The 24,673-nt window shown below is 38.4% G+C and overlaps 1 protein-coding gene across 1 annotated transcript in view; it reads right to left on the reverse strand.

Moving 5' to 3' along the window:
* The window catches only part of LIPC (lipase C, hepatic type), a 48,095-nt gene extending 23,708 nt beyond the window's left edge, over positions 1–24,387 (reverse strand). The window contains exons 1-2 of the mRNA XM_071755091.1: positions 24,226–24,387; positions 23,965–24,093 (exon numbers count right to left, since the gene is read on the reverse strand). Of these exons, the coding sequence (XP_071611192.1) occupies positions 23,965–24,049 (85 nt within the window). The 5' untranslated portion in view covers positions 24,050–24,093; positions 24,226–24,387. The remainder of the gene's footprint in view (positions 1–23,964; positions 24,094–24,225) is intronic.
* Between the last annotated feature and the right edge of the window lie 286 nt (positions 24,388–24,673).

Consider the following 24,673-nt stretch of genomic DNA (forward strand, 5'->3'; position numbering starts at 1 on the left):
TATCTGCTGTACTGGAGAATATTCAACAAATGGGAACAGTATTAAGTTTTGCTATATACTTGTGAGATTTGTAAGTTGAAAGTATTAAATCTTTCAAAAAGGAGTGTCCATTTTGCTCATTAAGATCTCATCTTCTAGTAGAAGAAATGTTGGAATTTTGGTTATGTTACTTGCTGGGATTAGAACAGAATTCTCCATGAACTTAAAGGTGAGGATGGGGTCATTAAACAATGGTTATATTACATGTGACAGTTGCCAGATGATGAAAAGGAAGTTGTTTGGAGTTGATCATGTAACAGCAAGGGTGGTAACAAAAGACCTTCTGTCTTCCTTTTGAAATCAGTGGGAGCTGGGAATACTCTGTACCCCTCATGGGTGCTGACCAATTTGTGGACTTTTAACTCAACAAAGGTGTTGTGCTCCTTAGTGCATGAGCAGCATTAGTCCACTAAACAGCTTTGTTTGCTGATCAGTGACTAAGCTTCTTACTACCCTACTATTGTCAGGTTTTAGATTTTCTAGTTCCTTTCATGCTCAGGGAGTGTGAGCTGCACAATGCAGAGTAAGTGAGTCACAAGTACTTTGGTGAAAAGAAGGTGACATCAGCTGGCTAGTTAGTTGGCCTCAGTGCATGGGTGCTTTCCTGCAAGATTCATGTGAGAAGTTCATAGCAGGTTTGTCCCTGCTATGATGAAGGTTGAATTTGATCATATTGAATTTGGTCCCTAGTAAGCTGGCTGATTTGACAAGTTTCCAAGTAGTCTGGTTGTAGCTTAAAAGAAAAAGGACAGGCAGACAAGCAATAGTAGCCTCTGAATCTGAGCAGTCTGTGCACAGAACCTAAAGAAAGGACATCTCATGGATGAGACAGGCTCAGATAACATGAAGGATAAATTAATTCTGATAGTGGTGATAACTACTTAAGCAGTTTAATTGATATGGTGGCAAAAAATAAATCCACTGGGGGAAAAGATTCAGGCTTATAGAAGATTTTTGGCTTTAAAAAGACACATTGTTTTTGAGACATTACATGAGAGAGAAAACTTGTGCCCCATGTACAGATTCTGTAGTCTTCAGAGCTTCTGAGTGACTCCATCAACTTGTTTTTGTTACAGAGAAATAGTCACCCACCAGTGGGTAGAAGATTTCAGCTCACTGGTAAAAAGCCAGGAGCCAGTATCCTTGATGAAATCACTGATAGCCTTACACAGCTATTGCACAGTGGTTTAGGAAGAAAGAGAAGAGGTTATTTTAAAATATTGCAATCCATGTAAAACAAACTCATGTGTTAATGCTGTGTTGATCTTTCCAAGTACGAATTATTAGATTGAGCCTATTTGCATTCTACTTGAGTTTTAAGATGGTAATTTAACAAGTCTTTTTGGAGTCAAATAATACATATAATGTACACGTTAGTACAACAGAGTAATTCAGCTGAATGTAATAACTCTGAGAGTTACTATTTGCATTCTAGTTGTACTCAGAAGCCTTTTCAGGATGAATAGGCTAGGAGTGGAGAATTACAAATTCTTGCTCCTAGAGGCACCAGGTGGTGGTAGCACCAATGTGGATCCTTGCCTAAGGTTTGCTGGGCAGGGATGGTGTGTTGCCTGTTGCAGCATATTGTGATGCCAAGCTAGGTGCCAGGATTTGTGCTGCCATAGTTTGCTCTGTAGGGTGAGGGTGGAACCAGCCCCCTGCTCCCAAGGCAGGGCTCAGGACTGTATATCCATGTTGTACATCCATAGAGGAGACAATGGAGAACTTGGAAGTCCCAGTCCCAAGCAGTGCAGCCATGACTCTTGCACTCATCTAATTCAGTTCATTCAGCCAATGTGTGAAAATTCACTTTTCTTTCTACTGGATTACTTTACTGTTAGCTTAGCAAGCTAGAAAGACTCTGCATGAGGAGTAAGAAAAAGATGAGATCACAGAACTGATCAGGCAAATGCTTCAAAAAACCTAAATGTGAAAATCAAAACGGAGGCAGGATACATCTGAAGACTTAAGCAAAACCTTTGTCACCCAAAAGCAGTGATGGCAGAAAAATTTACATTTTAATTTGTGTGAGATTATTCTGTGAAAAATACTGAAATAGCCTGCTCAAATCTTTCCTTATTTTTCTATTAGCATAAGAAAAGGCATCTTTGAAAGTGCCTGGAAAGCAGATTTTATAATCCTTGTGTTCATTTGACCAGCACAAAGTATGTAGGCTCAGAAGTTAAAAATTCTCCAAATAGTTAGTTACTGACCAGTTGAATTTGGGCTGAGAAAATTTCACAGAACTAGCTGAGAAAATCTAATGAGACTCTTGGAGGATGGCTGGAAGCACATTCCTCTTCAATGCTTGAGGGGACACACAGCAGAGCCAGAAAGCCTCATGAATGCAGTGTTGGGAGAAACAGTTTATTACCAGTCTAGAAATTTCTTTCCTTTACATTCACAAGCCCAGAAGTGAGAGATCAGTGGCTCAGCTGAACAGCCTATAGCCACTGTTGCTGTCCTTGCTAAAACAAGGCAATCCTACAGAAATCACTGGGAAAATATCAGAATGACAGATTTTTCCAGCCCTTCTGTGCTAAGATGTGCCAGATAAAAGCATCAGAAGATGCATAATCAGAATGATTGTGCAGTCATTTCTGTGAACAGCTGTGTGAATAAAATCCTAATGGTCATCCTTTCAACACTCTGGCCCAAGTAGCTGCATTAGGGCAGGTGGTAGGAAAGGAGGAGGCTGAGCTGTGGGTTTGAGCCTGTAATACTCTGGGCAGGAGCACTCCACAGCTACAGCAAGAGCTGTGTGCCACTGCAGGTAAGAATCTTGTAAATATAGCTCTCTGTGACTGACAAGAGACAGTAATATCAGGAGAGAAGAAAACCTGAGTACACATGTATGGAGATTACCTTTCTGTGCAGAATTTAATATCTCCCTAGAAATTCCATTCGACATTGTCCTCGTAACTACTGTAGTCTGTCAAAAGCTGCTTTCCCATATTGTGCTTAGGTACTATATCAAACACTATTAACTCATGCTACTGACTTTGGATGACATGTTTTATCTAGAATCTGCTCTGTTTTGGTAGGGCAAAGGAAGTGGGACTGCTATTCATACGTAAAGCACTAAAGACCCAAAATGGGAGGACATTTTGTATAAAACAGCAGTTAGAAGTCCTTCCCTGTGGCTTTGTTCTTTTCACTGTATACAAAATCATTTTGCTGTTTAAAAATATCTTTCTCCCCCCCTCCCTTTTTTTTTTTTTTTTTCTTTTAAAAGCTTTTGTAACAATAGAAACAAAGCTATTTGGTTGCAGAGTTTCCTTTGTTTATAAGAACCTGAGATTGTTTCAGAGTGTATAACTGTGTGCTACAGGAAACCAGCACTTTACCACTCATTACAAAGGAGCATTTTACAGCAGTGGACAGGTATCCTTGCCTGTCTCCATCTATACCTCCAGCTTTTTATCACCTCCTGCCAGCCAGAGGTTGCCACCCTTACTGTTCTGCTGCCAATGCACCAGTGCTGGAGCACTGCATGATTGCTGCAAGGAAAGTCAGCAAGGCTACCTCAGATCACCTCCTTTAACTGTTTAAATGAGCCTCATTTATATCACTTGCAGCAAATTGGAACATGCCTATGAGAACTGATCTACTACATGAGCTGGATAAAAGTGGGACCTTTCAGGAAACAGTGAAAGCTGGAGGAGCACTACAGGTAGTAACCCTTGACTAGAAAGAGGATGTTTGTTCAGAGCCTGAGGCACACACATGAATGATTCAATAACTTCCTGAAGACTACTTTACTGAATTTGTCTTGATTCCTTAGGATTTTGAAATGGAGGTCAGGTATATTGGCTTGTGTGTAATGCTCACTCAGTCCTACTGTGAACATCACAGTGTTTTCAATATAGTGTAAATATACAGAAATTGACTATAAATAGACAGAACCTATGCATTTTACTGTCATCTTCTCAGTAAGCAGTAATATCAATTTATCGAGTTTCTGAAGTCAAAAAGAATATCAAATTGTTCCCCTTTATTAGACTACAGAAAGCTCTGTAATGATCCAAATGTCCTCTTCTGTCTCTGTAAACTATAATTTGGTTAATATCTAGTGACCAACTTGATAGCATAGTCAAATAGCTACAGAGATAAACAGAATTATTTGCCTACAAGTGCCATGTCTGGAACACCAAGTAGGTGAATTTATCTACTTGCTAATTTAGCACTACATTTGAGTTCAGCCTAAGATCCTCAGAGCTGAAGTGCTACATAAAAAAGTTATAATAAGTCATAGTTTATGTGGTGAAGTCCTAGAAGACCACCAGAACATTTTGGTTTTAGTGTCTCCTCTCTCTTTCCAGTTCAGTCCATAATTTCCTTTTCCCTTTGATCCATCTCTTCAGAGCTACGACACTATTCAGTAAATGTTCATATCAGTTCCCTCATTTTAAAAAGCACATTACTCTTAATATTTGCTTTAAGAAATGTAGCATCCTGTTGTATTGTGCTGTTTTATATGGACTGAGCAAATCCACATGTCCCAAAACACAATTCACATCTTTCCTGTTGTATACCAAAGCAACCAAACATAACTTAGTAATGTTTTATCAAAAAAACATTGCATTCTGCTGCACACAGGGAAGTCATCCTGCATTGCAGCTAACTCTGGGGCTGGGCACTCTCCAGTCTCCCTGGATGTCTCCATGTATTGACACTTAAAAGAGGTAAAATCATCATCCCTTCTGCTAGCTCAGTCGTTATAATTTTGCAAGAAAAGAGAAGTGATATTAGAGTGGAGAGTGCTTTTAAGGCTGGAGTAATGTGAGTATTTCAAGGCCAACTGCCAGCACTGCCTTTGCCTACTGAATTTGCAGAGTCATCTTCAGCCAAGTTTGTTCTCATTCATGTATGCATCTTGGCTGAAGAATGGCATTTCTGATCTGGTAAAAAACTGAAAATAAGCTGAGCATCACCAGCATGTTAATGCAACCTAAATTTTCTCACAGCTGGAGCTAGACCAGTCAATGCTGCTGAATGAACATGAGAGCTCTGTGACAAAGGGACACCTACTGAGATCTATTCACCATCCAGTTCTCAAGTTTTCCTCAGAGACCTCTATTGAAAAACACAGAAAAAAATCTATAGGATAACCCAGTCTATTCCAGTGGTGTGGCAGTTGCCATGGTTTATCAAAGGCTCCTAAATTTAATGAAATCAGCATGGACACTTGGAAACATTATTTTTAGGTAAGGGAATCTGCAAAGATTATTCACCCCTTTACTGACAGATTAATGACAGCAGAAATATCCTGTCACAGTCATACACTGCTTTTGTGATCTTCATGTTAGCATGAGGAGAGGAATAAAGAGGATTCATACTGGAACAAGGTGTAATAACAGAGAAGAAAGGGTCAAAGCATCCATGTTCTCTAGCTCAGCACACTGGACTCTGTGCTGCTGGATATTTTTGTCTCTTTCAGCAGTACACATCATGCATCTCAGCTGTAATAATTATTTTCTGTCTATTCTCTAGTGAGAGAAGAGAGGAACACAGGATGGTTTTTAGCCAGGGAGTTATGGGTGCTGTTTTGTTTTCTTTAACAGCTAATATAACAGGTGTGATTTAAGGAGTTCTAGAATTAAAAGAGAAACTCTTGTTCAAGATTGGTAAAATGCTGTTAAAAGAAAAAAAAATTAAAAATGCCACTAGGAGTAATTTTTGTACTGTGTGAACAGACACTTGAAAAATGTCTATTTCATTGTACAGGGTCTGGGGGGGGAGGGAAGGATGTATCCTAATTCATCACAGAAACAGTAGTTACTATACTGAAACTATTGTCAATAGATTTGGAAGATTCTAGGGGGAAATCTTGGTTAGTGAGTAATTTTGTGTTAAATGAGCAGGTTTTGGCCGTGGTTCACAGCAGACATGAGCTCTGGCCTTTGGAAGTTAGTGCTGTGTTCTCTTTTTTTCTGAGTACTAATATGCAATTTCAGTTTTAAATAAGCACATTCCTACAAAAGTTCTCAGTGCTGGTGTTTATTTAGTGGCATGTCATGCTTCTGGTTTTGGAAATTAAAGCCAAGCAGCACACACCCCACTTGTGGGAATAGAGTATTCTGATAGCTACAGCTGGAGTAAACGTTAGCAGAAGCTGAGTGTCATGTGTACTCATAACCATATTGATTTTGACAAAATACATGAAGAAAAGAAGGTAAACCTGACTTAAACAGTGGGGATATAGCTACAGACATCTGGATAGCAACTCTCACTGTTGATGATGACATTTGGTAATGAGAGCTGTTCCTTCCCAGCTAGAAGTTCAGGCTAATATAAACTTACCAATTCATTTGACTTGACATACTTTAAAAATGTGTATTTTAAAAGAAAACATGAAGGGAGTAAAGTAATTGTGCAGTAGGTTCTGCTATTTTCTTCTGCTCTTAGAATGATGAATTTTCTAGGAATGCTGTAAAGCTTTTTCTCACTAGGATCTGAGAAATTGTGTTTCTTTTCTTGTGTGTGAGTATGTTGACTGTATTTCTGCTCCAAGATGTTGGGGAGGAGTTAAACCAACTACTTTTATAATATTTATTCTGTAAAGTCTTAAGTGACTTACCTTAACCTAAACAAAAAAAATAATAATAATCCTCTTCCATCATCAACTGAGAGTGTGACAGAAGATGGTTTATGGTAGTTTAACTAAAGGAATTAAACATTAACTTTTTTTGAGCTAATTGAAGCAAAGAAACCCCAAAAAGAACTTTCCAGAAAAAAGCCTCAAAGCCCTGCCCTCCCTCATTTCAGTCAGTGCTATGATTGTTGTCCTGCATGTTTTGAGCATTCCAAGTGCAATCTGGATGACACAGACAGTGTGAGAATTTATAATCAAATTGAATGCAGGGAACACATTGATTGCTGTCATTGACAGCAGTGGGTAGCTGCCTCTGTTCTATACTTCACAGATACAGCCTATTGATCCATTTTTTGCACTGTGTCTGACATTGCAGAGGATACGTTTTTGTGATTGTGTTCAGTGATTAAATTGACATTTCAGACTTGGCCCTTTGGCAGATTTTTTTGTTGTTTGTGATGTGTTTTGTGGTTTTTTTAAGAAGTGTGTATCTGATAATGGTCCATATGAAACTATATTGAATGCCAGTGCAAATTGTTTGCTTCTCAGGCTCATGTAGCTATCAGCTGGAGAAAAATCACACATGGGAAGTGGTTCAGTTATTAGAAATGAAAGTGAAGCTATTTATCCTCTTCCTTTTTAATTTTGCTTTGCAGCAGCATCATGGATTTTGTTCAGATTTATGGGAGACTACCTAGACTAAACAACTGGCTTTGCAAACAACTGAAGTCACTCTTTACACAGTTCATTTTCAGTTAGAACCATCTATTACCCTTCTACAGTGAGTTTAATAGCTCCCATAATTTTCAGCTACAGATTCACATAAAACACGTTTTTAATCTTTTCTTCTACCTGGACCTGACAAAATTAGCCAAACTTTTCATTAACTGGAAGAAATTTCCTTTATTTTGCACAAGTTCTTACCTTTCAGGTAATCAAATGTAATTATGCTGCTGTATAACTGGTGTTTTTATATTCCAAGTACTCTGAATTCAAACTTTATGCAGCAGATATTCTGTCTTTTCTGTTGATAACTCTTTTTCAGTCCTGAGGTAGTGCTTTGTGTTGCAGCCACATTTTGGGGAATGTTTGAAATGTATGGAGAATTATTCCTTAAAATGAACTGTCATTTTGTCCTAAGCATACTTCCTTCACAATCTCTGAACTTGATTGCTTCTTTTATTAGCAGATATGCAATTTAGTCCTGGACCAAGGCTTTTTTGGGAGTATTTGGATTTTTCTCAACAAACCTAATGCTGATACTCTTACATGAGTAGGTACAAGCTTGTGCTTGAGGACAGGCTTTGCACCACATACATTTTGTAGCTGCCACCCTATCTGGATAGGTCTTTTCAGGACAATTTATTGGTTAACATAAGAGCTTTGCTGTTGGTTATAGAACCTCTGTCATAATGGTTCATTTTATAAAACAATCTTGGGATGCAGGATAGGATGTCTCATGGTGCTTCACTAGGTTTACAGTCCCAACTAGAACTGAGTGGAAATGAAATAATGGCAAAAAATTGTCCAAAATGCTTAACCTTCTGATTTAATTTAAATTGCTTTTTATCCCTAATTCTTTTCTGTTACCTGCAGGATGGTGTCTTAGTGTCTTCTACAGTTCTTCCACCATAGAATTTACTGGTGCATTTCAGAAAATGAAATGTTATCCATCTGAAATATAAGCCTGAAATATTTGTGGAAGAGAAAAAATACCATTTAAGTATTTCCCTCCAAATTCCAGATAGAATTTAAATATTTTTTCTTATTATATGAGAAGTGGAGAATAGAAGGACTATAAACATGCCTTTAGAAAATTAAATTCTCATCCATGTTCATCTATCTTTTATTCCTGGCAAATCGAGGTGAAAAAAGGTGAAAATCTAGCCTTGTATGAGGCCAGAAGTTTTTAGCTGAGGTCTGACAACCTATTTGTATTTCTGTTATCCTGAAGTTCAGGCAGAAATGGAGTAGTCTGTGATTGGTTCATAATCCTGAAAAGGGATCTTACTGAATGCTGTCAGGAGGGAGAGTTCCCAGACCACTCTGGTTTGGGTCTGGAATGAATGGGGAAAACAATGGAAGAATCTTCACAGAATCCCCATGCTCTTTCTCCAATAGGTTATTAATAAAACATAAAGACTCTCTAAGTAATAACCTGACTGTAGTCACTTCTGTTTGAACCATATATTCATTTGGACAGAAACCATGGCATAGAGCATGTCTGCAGCACCAAATCATCCCAAAGGGCAGAGGCTGCCTAGGGCTAAAAGTGGGACAGGCAGATGCAGTGAGCAGCAGGCACAGCCCAAAAGAGCTTCTGCTAATTAAATTCCTTTATTCCTTCAGTCAGATAGCTGTTACATTCTGTTGAATGTAGTTGGGCAGTAAAACATTAAAATAAGTTTACTGTAGCATTTATGCTACAGTAGAGAGCTGTTGGCACTGAGTTGTCCCAATCCTCCCAGGCAACAGATTACCATTGAGTCAGTTTTCCTAATCTGGTCCTTGGCTCTGCAAGGTGTGAATGTGTCAGCAAGCAAAGAGTTTGGCCAGCATGCAGGGAATGGCTTAGTTACATATGTAATGGGTGTAGTGTAGGTGTGAAAACACAGGATTTGCATCCCTTACAGCAGCAGTCCTGAGTTACCTCCTTTCTTCCCACACCTACAAGGCTTTTGACTTAACTTGTCTTGTGCTTTGCTCTGGGACACTTTGAAAGGTAGCTCTGTCTGGAGGCAGGAGTTAAGTCTGTGTAGCCTTGTGGTATGTGTAAGTTTATGAGTTAAAATCCTGTTGCTGTTGTGTTAGGTTTGGACTAGATATGCCTGGGATATGTTCACTGAACATCATTCACTCAAACAAAATTCTGTAGTGGTTGGTGTGCGTGTGATGAAGTATTTAGGGAAGATGTTGCTGACTCAGACCTGTCAGATAAAAGCAGTATTCAGAGAGGACACAAAAGCTGACTTGTTTGCCAACCTGATTACAAAGTTGACTTTTAGCAGGACTGTGCAGTCTGAATGTATTTACTGAAGAGAAAAGCAGAGTATCTTGTGGAGAAGGAAATACTGAGTTTTGAAGTCTGGAGACACAAGCTTCAAGTCACTTATGGGATCTCTGATAAAACTATTGCTCAGCAAAACAGTGTCTTATTTAGAGGACTATGTAGTAGTACTTTTCTGTAAATCCTAAAAATTATGAGTAAAATATTAGTACATGGGACAATTTAACATTCATCACAGGAACTGTTAGCTGAGGCCAATCAAATGCTGTGTGCTGGAGAAAACAACTCCAAAAACAAACATGTTGGCCAAAGAAACAAGAGAACTGGTTGAGCTGAAATGAGAGGATAAACATCTCAACCACCAAACTGTATGGATGATGCCTAAAATGTGGCTAGGTTGGGCCTTCCCCTAAAAGCTATCTTGCAACAAATTAATTAATGCAGGTAAGCTTCTAGGTGTCTTTCTTCTTTTATCTGGGGAGGTAAATCAGTTTCTTTAGAACAGCTTCTGATGTTTCAGTTAGCCAAAGATTTGACAGGATGAAATACTTCTCTGCATTTCACTATCATGTTTTTAATTTGAGTTTATCAGGAGACTGGTTGAGGAGAGTCTGCAAGATTGTAAGGAAAAAGAATCTTTTAAAAATAAAATGTTGTTAGCAAGACATTCAGTCTGCATAAGGTAAAGGACCTATTAAAGGGGTTTAGGGTGTAGAGCTGTCTACCATCAGGAATGAAGTGGTCTCAGTAACCCAATGTTAATGTGCTGTAGTGTTCATGCCTTCAAGTCTCAAGACACCTGAATCATGATCTCTGATGCTACATTAACAAAAAGAGAGTCCTTGGGTGGTTTTTTTTTTTGACAGTTCTTTCATTTTGCTTGAATTTTTTTGTTGAAACACAATCTGGAAACCGTATGTAATGTCTCCTAAAACAAGCACCATCCTCATTCTTTGAGCTCCTATATGTTTGGAACCTCTAAATGCACATCCAAGGAATCTCAGGGTCCTGTAATGCTATGAGGGCTTAGCAGCCTTTACTTGGTAATGTTATAGATGACCTGTCAGTGAGCCAACTGTGTTTGTCATCACAATCAGCTAGAAAATTTTGGTTTTCCTTTCTCAGAGTTTATGATGAGTCAGCAATGCTTGTTCCTGTAGAGGTTTGTCTTATTGCATCCTTGAAGTAGTGTTCCTTATATATTTGACATTAATTCCTATATAGTGTTCAAAAGGCTTGAGTTCAGTTACATGTGTAGGGAATTACTTCCAGAATTTCCATTATCTTAATTAATTCAGCAGAATGACACAACTCAATGCACTTCCAGGCAATTATTTCACCCTTGAGTTGTTAGCAAAATATTGAAGGAAACAAGTCAAGTGATTTTTGCATTCCCAGAAATACACCTTGTAGCTGTGCCCTGGTGTTAGCAAATCAAGTGTCTCAATAATGAAAATGCTCCAAATATGCATTGTAGCAAATCACAGTAAAAGACTGAAACTTTGCTGGTGTCATCACCTCTCAGTTTGTGGAACTTCCTTTTCAAAAAGTGGGCATCATAAGAAAGCAGTGACCTCAATTCATCTTCTTAATGGACAGGTTTGTTGTGCTACTTATATATTAGAGGAAATACATTGAAGCAAAATACAGAATATGGCTTCAAGATTAGGAAAAGGAGGTAAAGACAAGGATTTCAGTCCTGGCCCTGAATAGCCGGGGGAGGTTTAGGTTGGACATTAGAGAGAATTTCTTTGCTGAGAGGGTGATCAGACATTGGAATGAGCTGCCCAGGGAAGGGGTGGATTCTCCATCCCTGGAGATATTTCAAAAGAGCCTGGATGTGGCACTCAGTGCCATGGGCTGGGAACTGCAGCAGGAGTGGATCAAGGGTTGGACTTGATGATCTCTGAGGTCCCTTACAACCCAGCCCATTCTATGATTCTATGATTCTAATACTGTCTATGAGTACCTAGGAGCTTGGGGCCCTTTGCTGTCTAATTTAAAGCAGAAATAATAATACTGAGCATGCTAAAATTGTGACCATTAAAATTACTGGGTGCTTCAGAGCTGTGGAGTTCATTAAAATTTTGAGTGGTACTTTAAGAATGGCATAAAATCAAAAGGGGCTGTCTGGCCATTGCAGCCACAAAGCCTGTTGTGTTGCATCACGTGGAGGGGATCATTACTTCTGGCTCTGTGGTTTGACATTCTGCTCTATGACAATACATGCAGTACAATAGTGCATTGCCAAATGGGGCCTTTCAGTGGCACACAAAAACTTCAATGTATCCCAGAGAGGCAACCCCCCATCTGGCTGCTGGCTGTTAGCTTTCAGCTGATGGGGGCTGCACAGCCAGGTAATGAAGAGCTCCCACTCGTGTAGCTGCACTGAGCTGGGCTCTGAAGTGTTGCAAACAGCAGTGTTTATTCTGTTTCTTACTTTCTCACTGTCACTAGGAATGATAGTTGAACCCAAGTCTTGTATCTTTTTTAAGACTTCCCATTATTTCCAACTAATTGCCATGGAGCACAGTGGATTGTTCTAGGTGCCAGATTCCTACATGTTAGGCTCTACAACAAATACATTACTAGTTTTACTTTTATAATATCTTACTGTTTGACTCCTGTTACACTTTGACTTTCTGTAGGAAATATATCCCTAGACTGAATGTTGTACTGTGGATTACCTCGTAGACCCCAAATAGCATTTTCTTTCTCTTCTCTTTCAAATAAATCCTTCTACTGCTCCATTGCAGTGGTTTTCACTAATGAAAGCTAGCACCAGGCTTCCTTGTTATGGCACGTTGCTAGAAAAGTGATGGCTTACTGGGGTTTCATCAGTTCTTGGCCAATTTCACAATCAGGATCAGTATTTTATTTGGAACTCTGTGATTCAGCTCTGGTATCTCTAATTCTCAAGAGGGCTGGGGGGACTGCTGGCAAGGGGGAAAATTTTCAGTTTTCATACAGATATGTCCTCAAATTCCTACATCAAACACTAACTTAGAAGAATAGTGCTGCAACTGAAATGGGGTATGAATTATTTGCCTGTAAACTGCTAGAAAGTTTAAAATATAGCACCACTGTTGCAAGTCAGGCCTTCCTTTTGTTATTAAGATTCTGTTTGGGCATTTGTAGAATTCCTTTGTTTAGAAACAGTTTCATCATATCTCTGCTTCTGTGCATCATTTGGTACATGGATCAAACATAATTTTACCAAAATTCACATGCAATAGATCTTTGTTTCTAAAGAACTATTTCTCTGATTCTTTCAAAACTCTTAGCAAATTCTGCACCATATTGAGTGTCCTTTGGCTGCAGGTAACGGATCCAACAGCTTGTGGGAGTGCTAATTAGAACTAATAATAACTTCAGTGACCTGCCTTGGCTTTCAAATGCCTGACAGAAATTACCCTGTCCTTGAAGGATAGAGATTTTGTTTCTGTGTCTGATTAGGGATGCTTGTGCCTTCAAGTTTCTGTGTTTAGTGATCACACACAATTAACTAAGTGGGTGCTTGTATGTGAATGAAAGAGAAATGAGTGGTGTTGGAAGATCAAGCAAAAAAAAAAGAAGGCAGAGGTCTCTCAAAAATACTACACCAGAATTCTGTTATTAAAAGGATTCCTCTTGTCAGCTAAAGAGCTTTGCTAAAACCAGAAATAATAATAGGAAAGCAATTAGTAAAGGAATTGGGCTATTAATAATCAAACCTTTTCTCTCTAATTTTGGTACTTTTTCCACGGTTAGTTTAATGAAATATATAAAGAGGATATGGGGGAAATGAAAGCTTTAATTTGAACAAGCTATGAGGTATCAGACTTTTTATTTTATCTGGCTAACACATTGCTGATGGTGCAGAAAACAATTGTGTTTTCAAGGAGATTGCCCTAGAGCTACTCAATTTAAATATAAGTAACACTAGCCAGAAAGAAAGAACTACAGTCTTTTACCAGATGTTATTGGAATGATAAATTAGGGCTTTTTCTGACTTTTCTTTTGCTAAAGTGTTTTTAGGAAATCAATCATTCAATTAAATTAGAGGAAGGGGAGAGGGCCTTTAAAATTCTAAAAGAGGAATTATGAATAAAATCACTGTCGTCATATGCAGAAAAGCAAGGGTTAAATTCTTCTTTCTCCTTCCCAAGAATCAGTGGAGGATGCTTCACAGAAACTGCTGGGATTACCTTGAAGTTTTAGTGATGTAGATGCCACCAGAATCTGGTCACTGTCGTTTTTAGGATTTGAGAGACATTTATTAAAAAATCTATAGATTAATATGCCTGGGCTGAATGTGAGAAGTATCTTCCATTGCTTTGTAGCTCAAACAATGCTTTTACTACTTTTTCCTCTGCTTATAAGTAATAATAATTATTACTGCTTATTCCTTTGTAAGCTGAATAACGTTTTAAGTTTTTTTCAAATGCTATTATTTCTAAAGTAGGTCTTGGGAAGCCTGCTAAGGTATACTGCATGTATTTTAAACTGAGAATAAAACCTTAAAATTACCAGAAAAACCCCAATCAAACAAAAAATATACAGAAGTGTAGAGACACTCAAGGGTTAAGGTCTTTAGTTTCTAATGAGGTGTTTTGGCTTCAGTGCAACTCTAAGCAGTCTCTTCCCTGTTTTGCTGCCACCCACTCCTACCTGACCTCCTGTGGTCCCCATCTCTGTTCCAGCACAGCTGGTCACTTAGCTGCATAATGAACAAGTTCAGGGAGCTGATGCAGCTAAAAAATAGGATCACCAGGAAAAAAAAACAAACCAAAACCACAAGATTCTTTTTCAGCTGGATGAATTTCCAAGCTGTTTTGCTGCAGGCAGCTATGCTGGCACAATGGAGAGGCTGACAAAGTAAGGGACAGGGGCTGCTTAAGTTGTTAATGGCACTTTGGCATTTCGTTTATGATGAAATACAACTTTTCCCCTTGTCTTGAAAGTACCTTCATCATTGAAGGCTGGTTAAGTACAAAGTGAAAATATCAAGTATTTTTGAGGCCTTGGTTTTCCCCGGAGCTATACAGAATGGGAATGTCACCTCCTCCCTTCTATTAATATAAATATTTGATTATCTGTTAGATCCTTAGTTTGGCATAACCCATGTTATGGCATGTTTCATTTTGGTTATACTGTTAAAGGGCATTCTGAAAATCAAAGAGCAAAGAATATTCACATTTAATTGCTGTATTCTGGTCAATTAAGGAACACAGCTATGGACTGAAGGATTAACTTGCAGCAAAGCAAGAGAGAAAATGTTGGTTTTCTGCATTTTCCAACTACATTTTATTTAATCGAGTGGCTAGATAGATCTTAAGACCATAGAGACACCCTCAGTGGAATTCACTGACTAGCACTTAATGTTTTGTAAAAGCAGATATTTTTTACAGATATACAGATTTCATAAACTGGGCTACAGAGATAGGAAAGGGCACAATCAGAAGAGAAAAAACCAAAACAAATCCAAAGTGCATATCGTGTGGATTTACTAAAATTACAGAGATGGGTTTGAGAGAAGGGAGGTGCAAAGACTCCTCTTGGATGGAAGTCATCACACTCCTGCTTTTACTTTTATTCTTTAAGAACCTCTGTGGTAATTGTGTTTATTTCTGCTACCTAAAGTTTCAGATAGAAGAATACAGTGTAGCCAGCAGCCTTTCCCATGCCACATAATCAGAACTGTGGTTTAGGGAGATTAAAATAGCAAGCAGAATGTGAGAAGAGACCAAGGCTCTTAAATGGCATGCATGAGGATTTGCAGAACTCCTCTCTCCAGGAAAGAGCACAGGGATTCCTACTGGGATGGAGGTGGAGTTCTGGCAGAGAGGAAAGGCATGTGAAGTTTTTTGGAAAGGTTAAATCCTAAAGGTGTCTGTGCCTAGGAAAAATATGGAAACCTCCCAGTGCTTGCTGCTGGACAAACTGCACTACAGGTGCAGATTGGAGGCTGAAGGTCACCAGTTCATGGGTAGTAAGCAAAATCTATGTTTAGGACACATCATATGTATAATTCATTGTATTTGAAATATTATTTATTGGCCAGAAGAGTACTTTCAGTGTTTTTCTGTATGGACCCTGGTCTGCAGGTGTGAGCAATATGTCCAGGTCAGCTGGAGCTAGTTTGAATACTGCCTTTTTGGTGAAGGCAATGCCCAGGTTCTCTCACTGTTACATTCCAGAGTACTGTGGTTTGCAAGCAAGCTTGGGCATAAATGCAGTAGTTACTACCCCATATGAGTAAAGATGGCAAAGGCAATCACAGCAGTCAGTGGAACACAGGAGAGCCATTACAGAACTGCACACCAACTTATTTTGTTTAAAAACCTTTTTAGGGCCTTATGGAGCAAACTAGAGACAAAGATTTCTGATACAAACACCTCCTTTTAGTATCACAACCTGCATCCCAGGTGAGCAGAAGGTAAGCATGATGGATAGAGAGCACAGTATATTCTTAGATGATGTGCCAACTGGCTTTCTCGATATTCATTTGGACAGAAACCATTTCATAGAGCATGTCTGCAGCACCAAATCACCCTCTGCAGAGGTCCAGTCACTAATATTTTATGGTAGTTGCTGAGTTTTTTATTGTTAATATTCTAAGTTCCCTCCTTTCTTTGGGATCTAGGCTAGTTTTGTGACCCCCTCTGATCATTTCTGGCCTAGTGGGAGGGCAGAGAATTAACTGTAACTTAGACACAGTTCCCTCCATTTCCTCTCTGCTCTGGAGGGAGGAATGCATCCTGTCCATTAAACTCTTTATTGCTTCTTGAAATATTCTTGAAAGGCTGCTTTGGGGTTAATTTCAAGTGCCAGAGAAGACTCCATTTTTGAAGAAGACTCAAATTTTGAGAAGACTCAAAATGCAATCATGGTTGCATTTGACCCTTAACATAAACAGCAGATTTGGGGAATCCTGCTCAGATACAGTCTGTGAAAACCTTGTTCTTGATGGTGAACCTCTGCTCTAGGTCATGCTGCATCCATCTTTTTCCCATTTGCATAGACACATGGAATGCAATTAAGGCTGTCAAGTTTCCTTGTAGGTTAGCCAGGCACTGCTGTGTAGGTGACAATCTTATGTTGCCATAGACAGAAGCTATTTTAGTCAAGATCAGAAGTTGTACAGATGTTTGAAAGATCTGGAGACTGCTGTCTGGAGTGAATTGGAGAAGAATGATATTGCAGCATTAGTAGGGACTGGAGTCTAGGATTAGACTTCAAAAAATAATTTAAGTAGCTATTAAAGGCTTGATTCTGTACCTGTAGAAGGCTTTTGGGGTTCTTACATAATATAATTTAGTAAGAAAGATGCATAATTTACAAGCCATGTATCTGGCAAATTAAACTGGAGTGTAAACCTTTTTCCATATGTCCTAAAACATTACTAGTTCATATTGCTACTTCTTCCTCACACTTAAGGCACTGAAAGCAATGTACTGCTTCAGTAGTAGTAATCACTTTCAGAAATTCAGTAGCTCTTATATCTCTGAAAATAATGACAACAGTTTGAAATAGTATCCATCATCCTTACAAGTGATTAAACTTTAAAAAAAAAAGTTCCTTGGAAACCTGTAAGGTCTGATAGCATTGCCTGAATAATACAATTCAAAATATTTTGTTTGTGGTGAATTAAAATTGCCCAAACACTTATCCCTTAAAAACAAGATCAGAGTTTCTCCCATGTTCCTCCCCTTCCAAATGCCAGGCCATAAAAAGGAAACCTTAAAGACATTGGCATTGCCATATTAAGTTAAAAGCACAAGGGACATAAGTATGAAAACCAGCAATTCTACTTCATAACACAGGAAATAATCAGTGGAATTATAAACAAACAAAAAGCTACCCTCTTAAATCACAAATACAATTTCTTCACTTTTTTTTTTTTTTGGTCTGGAAGCCCATAGAAGTAATTTATTAATATTTTTATAACAACTCATAGAATTCCAATCAAATGTCAATTCTGGACAGGTTTTGGCTGAAGTCATGACAATTAATTGCTCGGACAATTAATTAATTAGATTATGAATTGCCTGGTCAGTAAATTGGAAATTACTTTGGTAGTTATTAAATATTGTTCTTTACCAGCATAGCTAAGAAACACAGCCCCCTCCTGCCCCAATTTGAGAGACTCCCTTATTTGAATGCAGTCTGCATTTCCAAAAGCCAAACATGGAGTTAAACCTTAACTGGTGTCCTCCAACCTCCCTTATTTACCCATTGTTGCTGACAGGGAGAGTGGTGTTGGAAAGACTGAGTTAAAGGCCTTCAGTTGGGTCCCACAAATCATTTCCAGATTGTGACGCATAAAGTAGAGCCACAAATTATTTAATATACACAACATTTTAAAATTAAAAATTTAATCTCAGCAGTGTTTCTCTGTGTTTTTTACAAATGTAGCATTAAGATTTGGGAAAACCTGCCAGAGTAGCAGAGTTTATGGGAACTTGGAAAAATCAAATGCATGTATGCTTTACTTCTCATCCCTGGACCTGCTCTGTTGTCAGCTCCCCCACAGTTCAGCACCTTCCTCTGTAAGTAGTCTCCATCAGTTCCACTGACTGAGTATAGCAGTATGCAAAGACAGACAATAAAATTTTGGATCAAATATTTCAAAACAGCAGAAATTTTGAGGGTTTCTCTAATAGAAGTTGACAGCACTTGTTAGTTTTGGTCCAGAGAGCAATGTGTGTTTAAACAACTCTACACACATAGTCAATATTTCTAGATTTCTAGTTTGTTATTTCCTTCCTGTTATTTACCTGACACCATGAAGTCTGGGGGCCAAGCAGGACCCCAAATACAAACAGTGTTGCTTGTAAAAAATTAAAATATATTTTTCTGAACTGGGCAAGCAAATCAGAGAGGGCAGGAGGATGCTGTGAATATTCTAAGGCAACAAGCTCACATTGCCACAACCATGAAGTAACCAGACTGTATTAGAAGCATTTCAGCACCAGCAAAACCTTGCCTTGGCTGATCCTAATGGGTATGTGTAAGGGTGTGCAATCCTGTGCAGCTAATGGTTCCTGGGAATATTAGCAATTGTAACATTCTTTTAGAAATTAAAAGGAATGAGCAAGAAAGATGCCATAATAATGTAACTGTAAAACCAGTATGTTTTTCTAGAAGAAAGGCTAGAAAGTGTGAAAACAGTATATATATATATAGACATATATATATATGTATAAATTTATTTTTTTTTTAACTTGAAACATAGACATTAAACTTTTTTTGGCAGGACTGGTAGTTCACATTTGGCCTATTGCCAAAGCAGTGAACTTTATCACCCAGTCCTGGCATGCACAGATAGATGGCCCCTCCTGTCTCTTTTGCCAGTTGCTGCTTATGTTGCCAGGAAATCTTAATCATGCTGCTTGGAAGTGGCTGCTGGCCCATCCACCTGCTGCCAAGCTTTTCTGCTCTACAAGGAGTCTGACTTAGCTTCAGCAAACAGTTTCCTAGCTGTAGCTGACAAATAGGAAAAAACCTCAGTGTTCTAAAACCACCATAGGGAACAAGACAATGTTAGGAACTACATCATCAGTGTTGCCCTGCTGTTGATACAACCCTATTGCTGACCCTGTAGCTTCATGTGGATTGAACATAACTATGTTTTCCAAAATGAAATGTGCAATATAGTGAGCTACAAAATAAGCAGAAAAGAAAAATGTTTTCTTTAATTATTGTTTTTATTGATTTTTTTAATGAAAACCATATATGTATTAAAGCAGCTATAAAATTCTATAGTTTGAGTGACAAAGGAAAAAATTAACTAAGCAGTTAGATTGAACTGCCACATTATCAAGAAATGTTCTGTACCATTCAAGTTTCTCAAGTGTCCTAGGAGTCCAACCACTGTTTATACAGTAGTAGACAGAAGAATGTAATGCCTAAGTCAAGTGAATTAAAATCCTCCAGTGAATTTAAGCTCCTCATTAAGATGTTCAGTCACTTGCAATAGTAGAAATATTGAAACTTGTTTCATGCATGGACAGTTCTTTTGTTGACTGAGTTCCCATTATTGTTTCTTTTAGTGGGAAATAGCAAAGTGTCTTCCATTACTCAGACTACAGTTCTATTTGGATGATATGGTGAAAATTTAAAAAGCATATTTTTTAGATTTTTACAGGTGCTGAAAGGAGGAAAAACTGTTCTAGATTATAGAATTTTGTGTAGAATCCTAACACTCCTGAGATCATTGTGTACACATACAGTATTTCTGAAACACACCCATTCAGAAAATGGCAGCAAAGACATAATTAGCAAAGTTCTACATATTTTCTGAAATTCAACAGCTGGATGGAGAAGAGAGACCCTTGTAGCAAGACATTTGCTATTGCATTAATACAGGGTTCAGGTAAACATTTAATTGTGGCACCTTGTACTCTGGCTGTCATTTGGAGGTAACTGCTCATCAGACAGAGAAACTCAGGGAGGACTGGCTTGTGCTGGAGTTCAACTCAGACCATTTTGTGCCTGGAATTTGATGTTGTTTGAGCACTGATACCAAACACAGAGTAGTAGCTTTTTGTTTGGTGCAGTGAGCAGCCCTGGGCCAGGCACTACCTGATCCCTGAGCCTGTCTGCACTAGCGAGTCAACAGACAGAAGCACCCCCCTGAAACACTCACAGCATGGATGCAGAGCAAGGCAAAAAGGGCTGGGCAGCAGCCACAGTGAAGTGACAGTAATGCAGGGCTGGGGAGAGAGACAGTGGACTGGACTGGAGAATGAGGAGAGTCCTAAAAGGGTTGTGTGAGAAGCTAAAACGTGCTGGGACATCCTTGGGTACCATGGGGGGCAGTAAGGCATAGGGGAATATAGACATCCTATAGAGATGGGGAGAAGGAACTCAGAACCTTGGGACAGGAAGGTCATGGAAGCACAGCTGGAGTTTGGGACACATAGGATCTAAGTGACTGGAAATCAAGCTTACTTCATTCTGCTGGTCATGGAAGTGCTTCTCTTATATTCACCCACCCACTGAACCATGGTTTGTAAGTAGTGCAGAGTTTATGAGGTAAGTGATTGGTCCACCTGAGGTGAGTGGAAGGCTGGGTGTGTTCCAGGTGGACATTTTAGCCAAGGAGTTTCCATTGGAGGAACAGATGACTGTGCCATTCTGTCCCAGAGCAGATATGGTATAGTCCATGTACACTACATTTTACTGAGGAATTTTATATAGGTTTTGGAGGATTTGATACACCCTAGACAAAAAACTCTGATAGTGATTGGTGAATAAAGAAAACATTAATGTAACAGCTATTAAAATGTTTGTATAAGCAGTTCCTGTGCTCTGTTATAATCTTTAGGTGTTAGCACTGTAATGCTTGAAACAGAAGAACTGGATGGCAAGTAAGATGTTATCTTCTCTTTTGAGCAAAAAAAGTTCAGCTCAAGTATTACCCATTGACTGAGTGGCTCAAACTATCAAGTAAAAAATGCTAGCTCAACAAAATGCATTTTCATGTGAACTACTGAATAATTCTGTTCTACAATATGAAGCAGAATAATGGAATATATTCCCATCTACTCTTATGTTTCCAGGAGAAGAACCAAAATAGGTAAGAGCTGATGGTGAAAAATTTTTACTTGCTTTTAAAAAGAATCATCTTGGCTAAATTTCAGGCATGTGATTTTTAGGTGCTTATTTCTGGTCTTTTTCTGGGATGCTGCTTTTAGATAATGAACTTTTGCCCTAAAACACCAGACATATTCCTAGCTAAATAAATATACAATAAACCAATGGCATTTCAGAAAATTTCTGTGGCTTTTTAAGAATAACTTCTGTGTGTGTTTTAAATGTGATGTTATGTTTGCTTGGTAATGCAGTCTTATTCTACATAATTAAGTATAAAATAAGAACCCATAATACGTATTTATGAACATAAACAAAAGGACATACATACACCTACAGTGATTTTCGTGCTGCAATCTAATTTCTCTAATTTTTTTTTTTCTTTGTAATGTAGTTTCTTTTATTGTGTAGGTGGATAGAATGATACAGAGAAAATTGAAGCAGCGAGTTGGTTTTTTGCTGTGCACAAATAAATGAGGACTTTTACACGGTGGTTGCTCTTTTAGAGGGCTGTTCCCTTATAGGCAATTGCTGGTGCTAAAATTACAGCCAGACACTCAGCTTTGAGAATGCTTTATAGCTCCTTATAGTTACACTGTTCTATAGTGTTAACTCTGTTATACTGCAGTGTCTGCTAATGCAGAATAAACTCCAAGGCAGGATATTCAGGTGAAATATATCCTGTGGTTACTGAAAGCTGTCCCCACTTGACAGCATTAAAGGGCCTCTCATGAAGGGCTAAAAACTTCACTGCTCATCCTTAGTGAGGTTTAATGCTTTAATGCCATTTGCAGAGACCATTGTGGCAAACAGATTGGCCTCACTGGGAAGTGAAATGAGGAAAAAGGCTCCTTGAGCTTAGTGGGTGTGGCAAACACACCAGAGCTCAACTGGGGAAAGACAGAACCAGCTGAGCTCTGCTGATGGATCAAATGGTAACAGAAATAAAGCAAAGTTTCAAGAACAAGGGATTACAGAATCTTCTGGACTAAGCTGATGTGGCTGATGTTGGATTGGGAAAGGAGAACAAGGAAGTGAAAGGTGCAGAAATACCCATTAATGTAAATGAAGAGTTGAAATTAGAGTTGCATCAATTTAAAACTGTCAGGAGAGTGAGGGCCTGAGCTGAACATAATGGAATATCAGAGCCTTTAAGTACTCTCTGTAGCAGATCAGATTAGGCAGTGCATAGCCTCTAGAACAAAGCACGGGGGATTTTTTTATTTGTTTTTAGAAATGTACCTGCTCTGCTGCTTCCATCAGTCTCTTGCTTTAACATACTATGAACTGGACATATCTACTAGTGCTAATATGACACATGACCTGTCTTTTGTGGCTCACAAGCAAGGCTTTAAGCTGCAAATCAACGAGCAAACAAATGAAGCCTGTTCACATAGGACTGGGTCATAAGGGGAAAGGGGAATGGAGAAAGTAAAGTGACTGACCTTGCTATGAACAGATACATGTATGCCACAGATAGTGGGGACAGGAGAATGTGGGCTGGGATAAGGCAGGAAAGAATGGGGGTGCAGTGAATCTTTGCCTTGTGGTTGTGTCTAAGGTGAGGTAACTTTAAGGACACCGTGGAGTCTGAATACATCTGGGAAAAGACGTTGTGAGAAGTCTCAAACTGAATTTCCTGCTCTGATTTTTGGTTCTTTGAAAATTACAGAGTTTGATCAAGGTTTCTCAGTAGCTTGCAAAGGTTCAGCAATTGTTAAGGATGTAGAGGCCTTGCTGGCTGGGGTAAGCCAGGCCAAATTATGGCACTAATTGAAATGTACTGTTCTTACTGTGTTTTAATTTAAGGGTTTTTTGCTGTTCAAAATGAAACCCAAGGGGAAGTTTAATATGCAGAATTAAAGAAAGGTGATCAAGTCTCCTGTATATTGAAATCACTATTGTCTATTACATATAATATGTATTTATAGCAAATGGTTTCTAGAACTGTTAATACAAATTGACATAAATTCAAAACACAGCTACTGAAAGAGCCCATGTTTCTGTGAATGTGTGCATCTTGCTTTATTTCCAGCTAAGGAAAAAGCTACATTTTTACTGTCCAGACTTTGAGTATTAGAAAAGCAGTTAAATAAGGAAGAAAAGTAATGCTTACTACATGTGGTTCAACAATTAAGGAGAACATGGAATTGCCTTTATCAGTCACCTTAGAGAGGTTTTGAGACAAGCAGTTGTGAGATGCTCTGTTGTACTTAATAGTTAGAGATACTGACATAATGTGCAAGGTCATAAATGCATAGAAAATAGTTGCATAACCATATACATGATAAAGATCCTCCACAGTAATTCTCTACAAAACATACTGCAGATGTATCTTTCACTCAAAGATATTCATCACACTTGAGGTGAAAGGCAGCCTACATCAGGAAACTTGGAAAATGAAAGATTAAATTCTGTCAGATAGCCAGAAATTTTTTTTTCATAATAGGAGACTGAATAAATTTTACAGAATACTTCCAGCCCAAGAAGATTATAACTGATAACTGTTAAAAGGTCAGATTACCTGAAGTCCATAGTCAGCATGTCTAGATTTCCATTGAGAAATGGTTGTAATTACAACTACATTTTCTAATCAACATGGTCATAAATGCCTTATTTTATCAGAACATAATGCTCAAAAGACCCCAGCATGCTGATGACCAGACAGTCAATATTACTTAATTTTTATATCATAAACATTTTTTTTAAAGTTGATGATCAGTATTTATGTTTGATAGGATATTACCTTTTTTCTTTCCTCCATATGTATTTGCTGGGGTGATGATGATACAAGAAAGCAACAACAACAGGAGAAGCTGCAAACTTTTCATTTCTTCTTTCTCTGGATGAGAGCTGGGGAACACACTGCTGAACTCTGCCAAGAGACAGGAAAAGGAGAGAATGATCAATGCTTTCCAAGGTATTCTTTGCCCATTAATCATTAACCTTGAATTCTCCTGGTCACTGCTCCACTCTTTCCTTTTATGGAAATGAAAATGGAATTTACCTGTTTTAAACCTCTTCTTTTTTATTTTATATCACTCGTAGCAGAAATAATTTTGAACTGGTTCCTTGTACCTTGCTCAACAGTACTGTTTTGAACACAGAGGACTTGAGTGTATTTGTTCTCTGAAATGCTGCTAAAGGCCATGGATAGCCAGCTGAAGTTTGGTTGGTCAACAGCTCAGTTTGAACACATTGCAAAATAACTATGAGAGCTGAAGGTTAATCTGAATATTTCATTAACATAGAAAAATCTCTGTAAGGAAAACATCAAAATTCCTTATATGATAAACACTTTTCTCATTTCATTGATAAAATTGATACCAGAGTTTGGATAATCCCAGAAGGTTTCCTTTGAAATGAAGTGAACAATGTTTATCCCTTAAGAAATCTACTAATGAAGTGCAATTAACCAACATCTGTCTCTACTTCTGGTAACAATCATAAGAAAG

Source organism: Heliangelus exortis, chromosome 11 (genome assembly GCF_036169615.1).
Source record: "Heliangelus exortis chromosome 11, bHelExo1.hap1, whole genome shotgun sequence".
Taxonomy (NCBI): Eukaryota; Metazoa; Chordata; class Aves; order Apodiformes; family Trochilidae; genus Heliangelus; species Heliangelus exortis.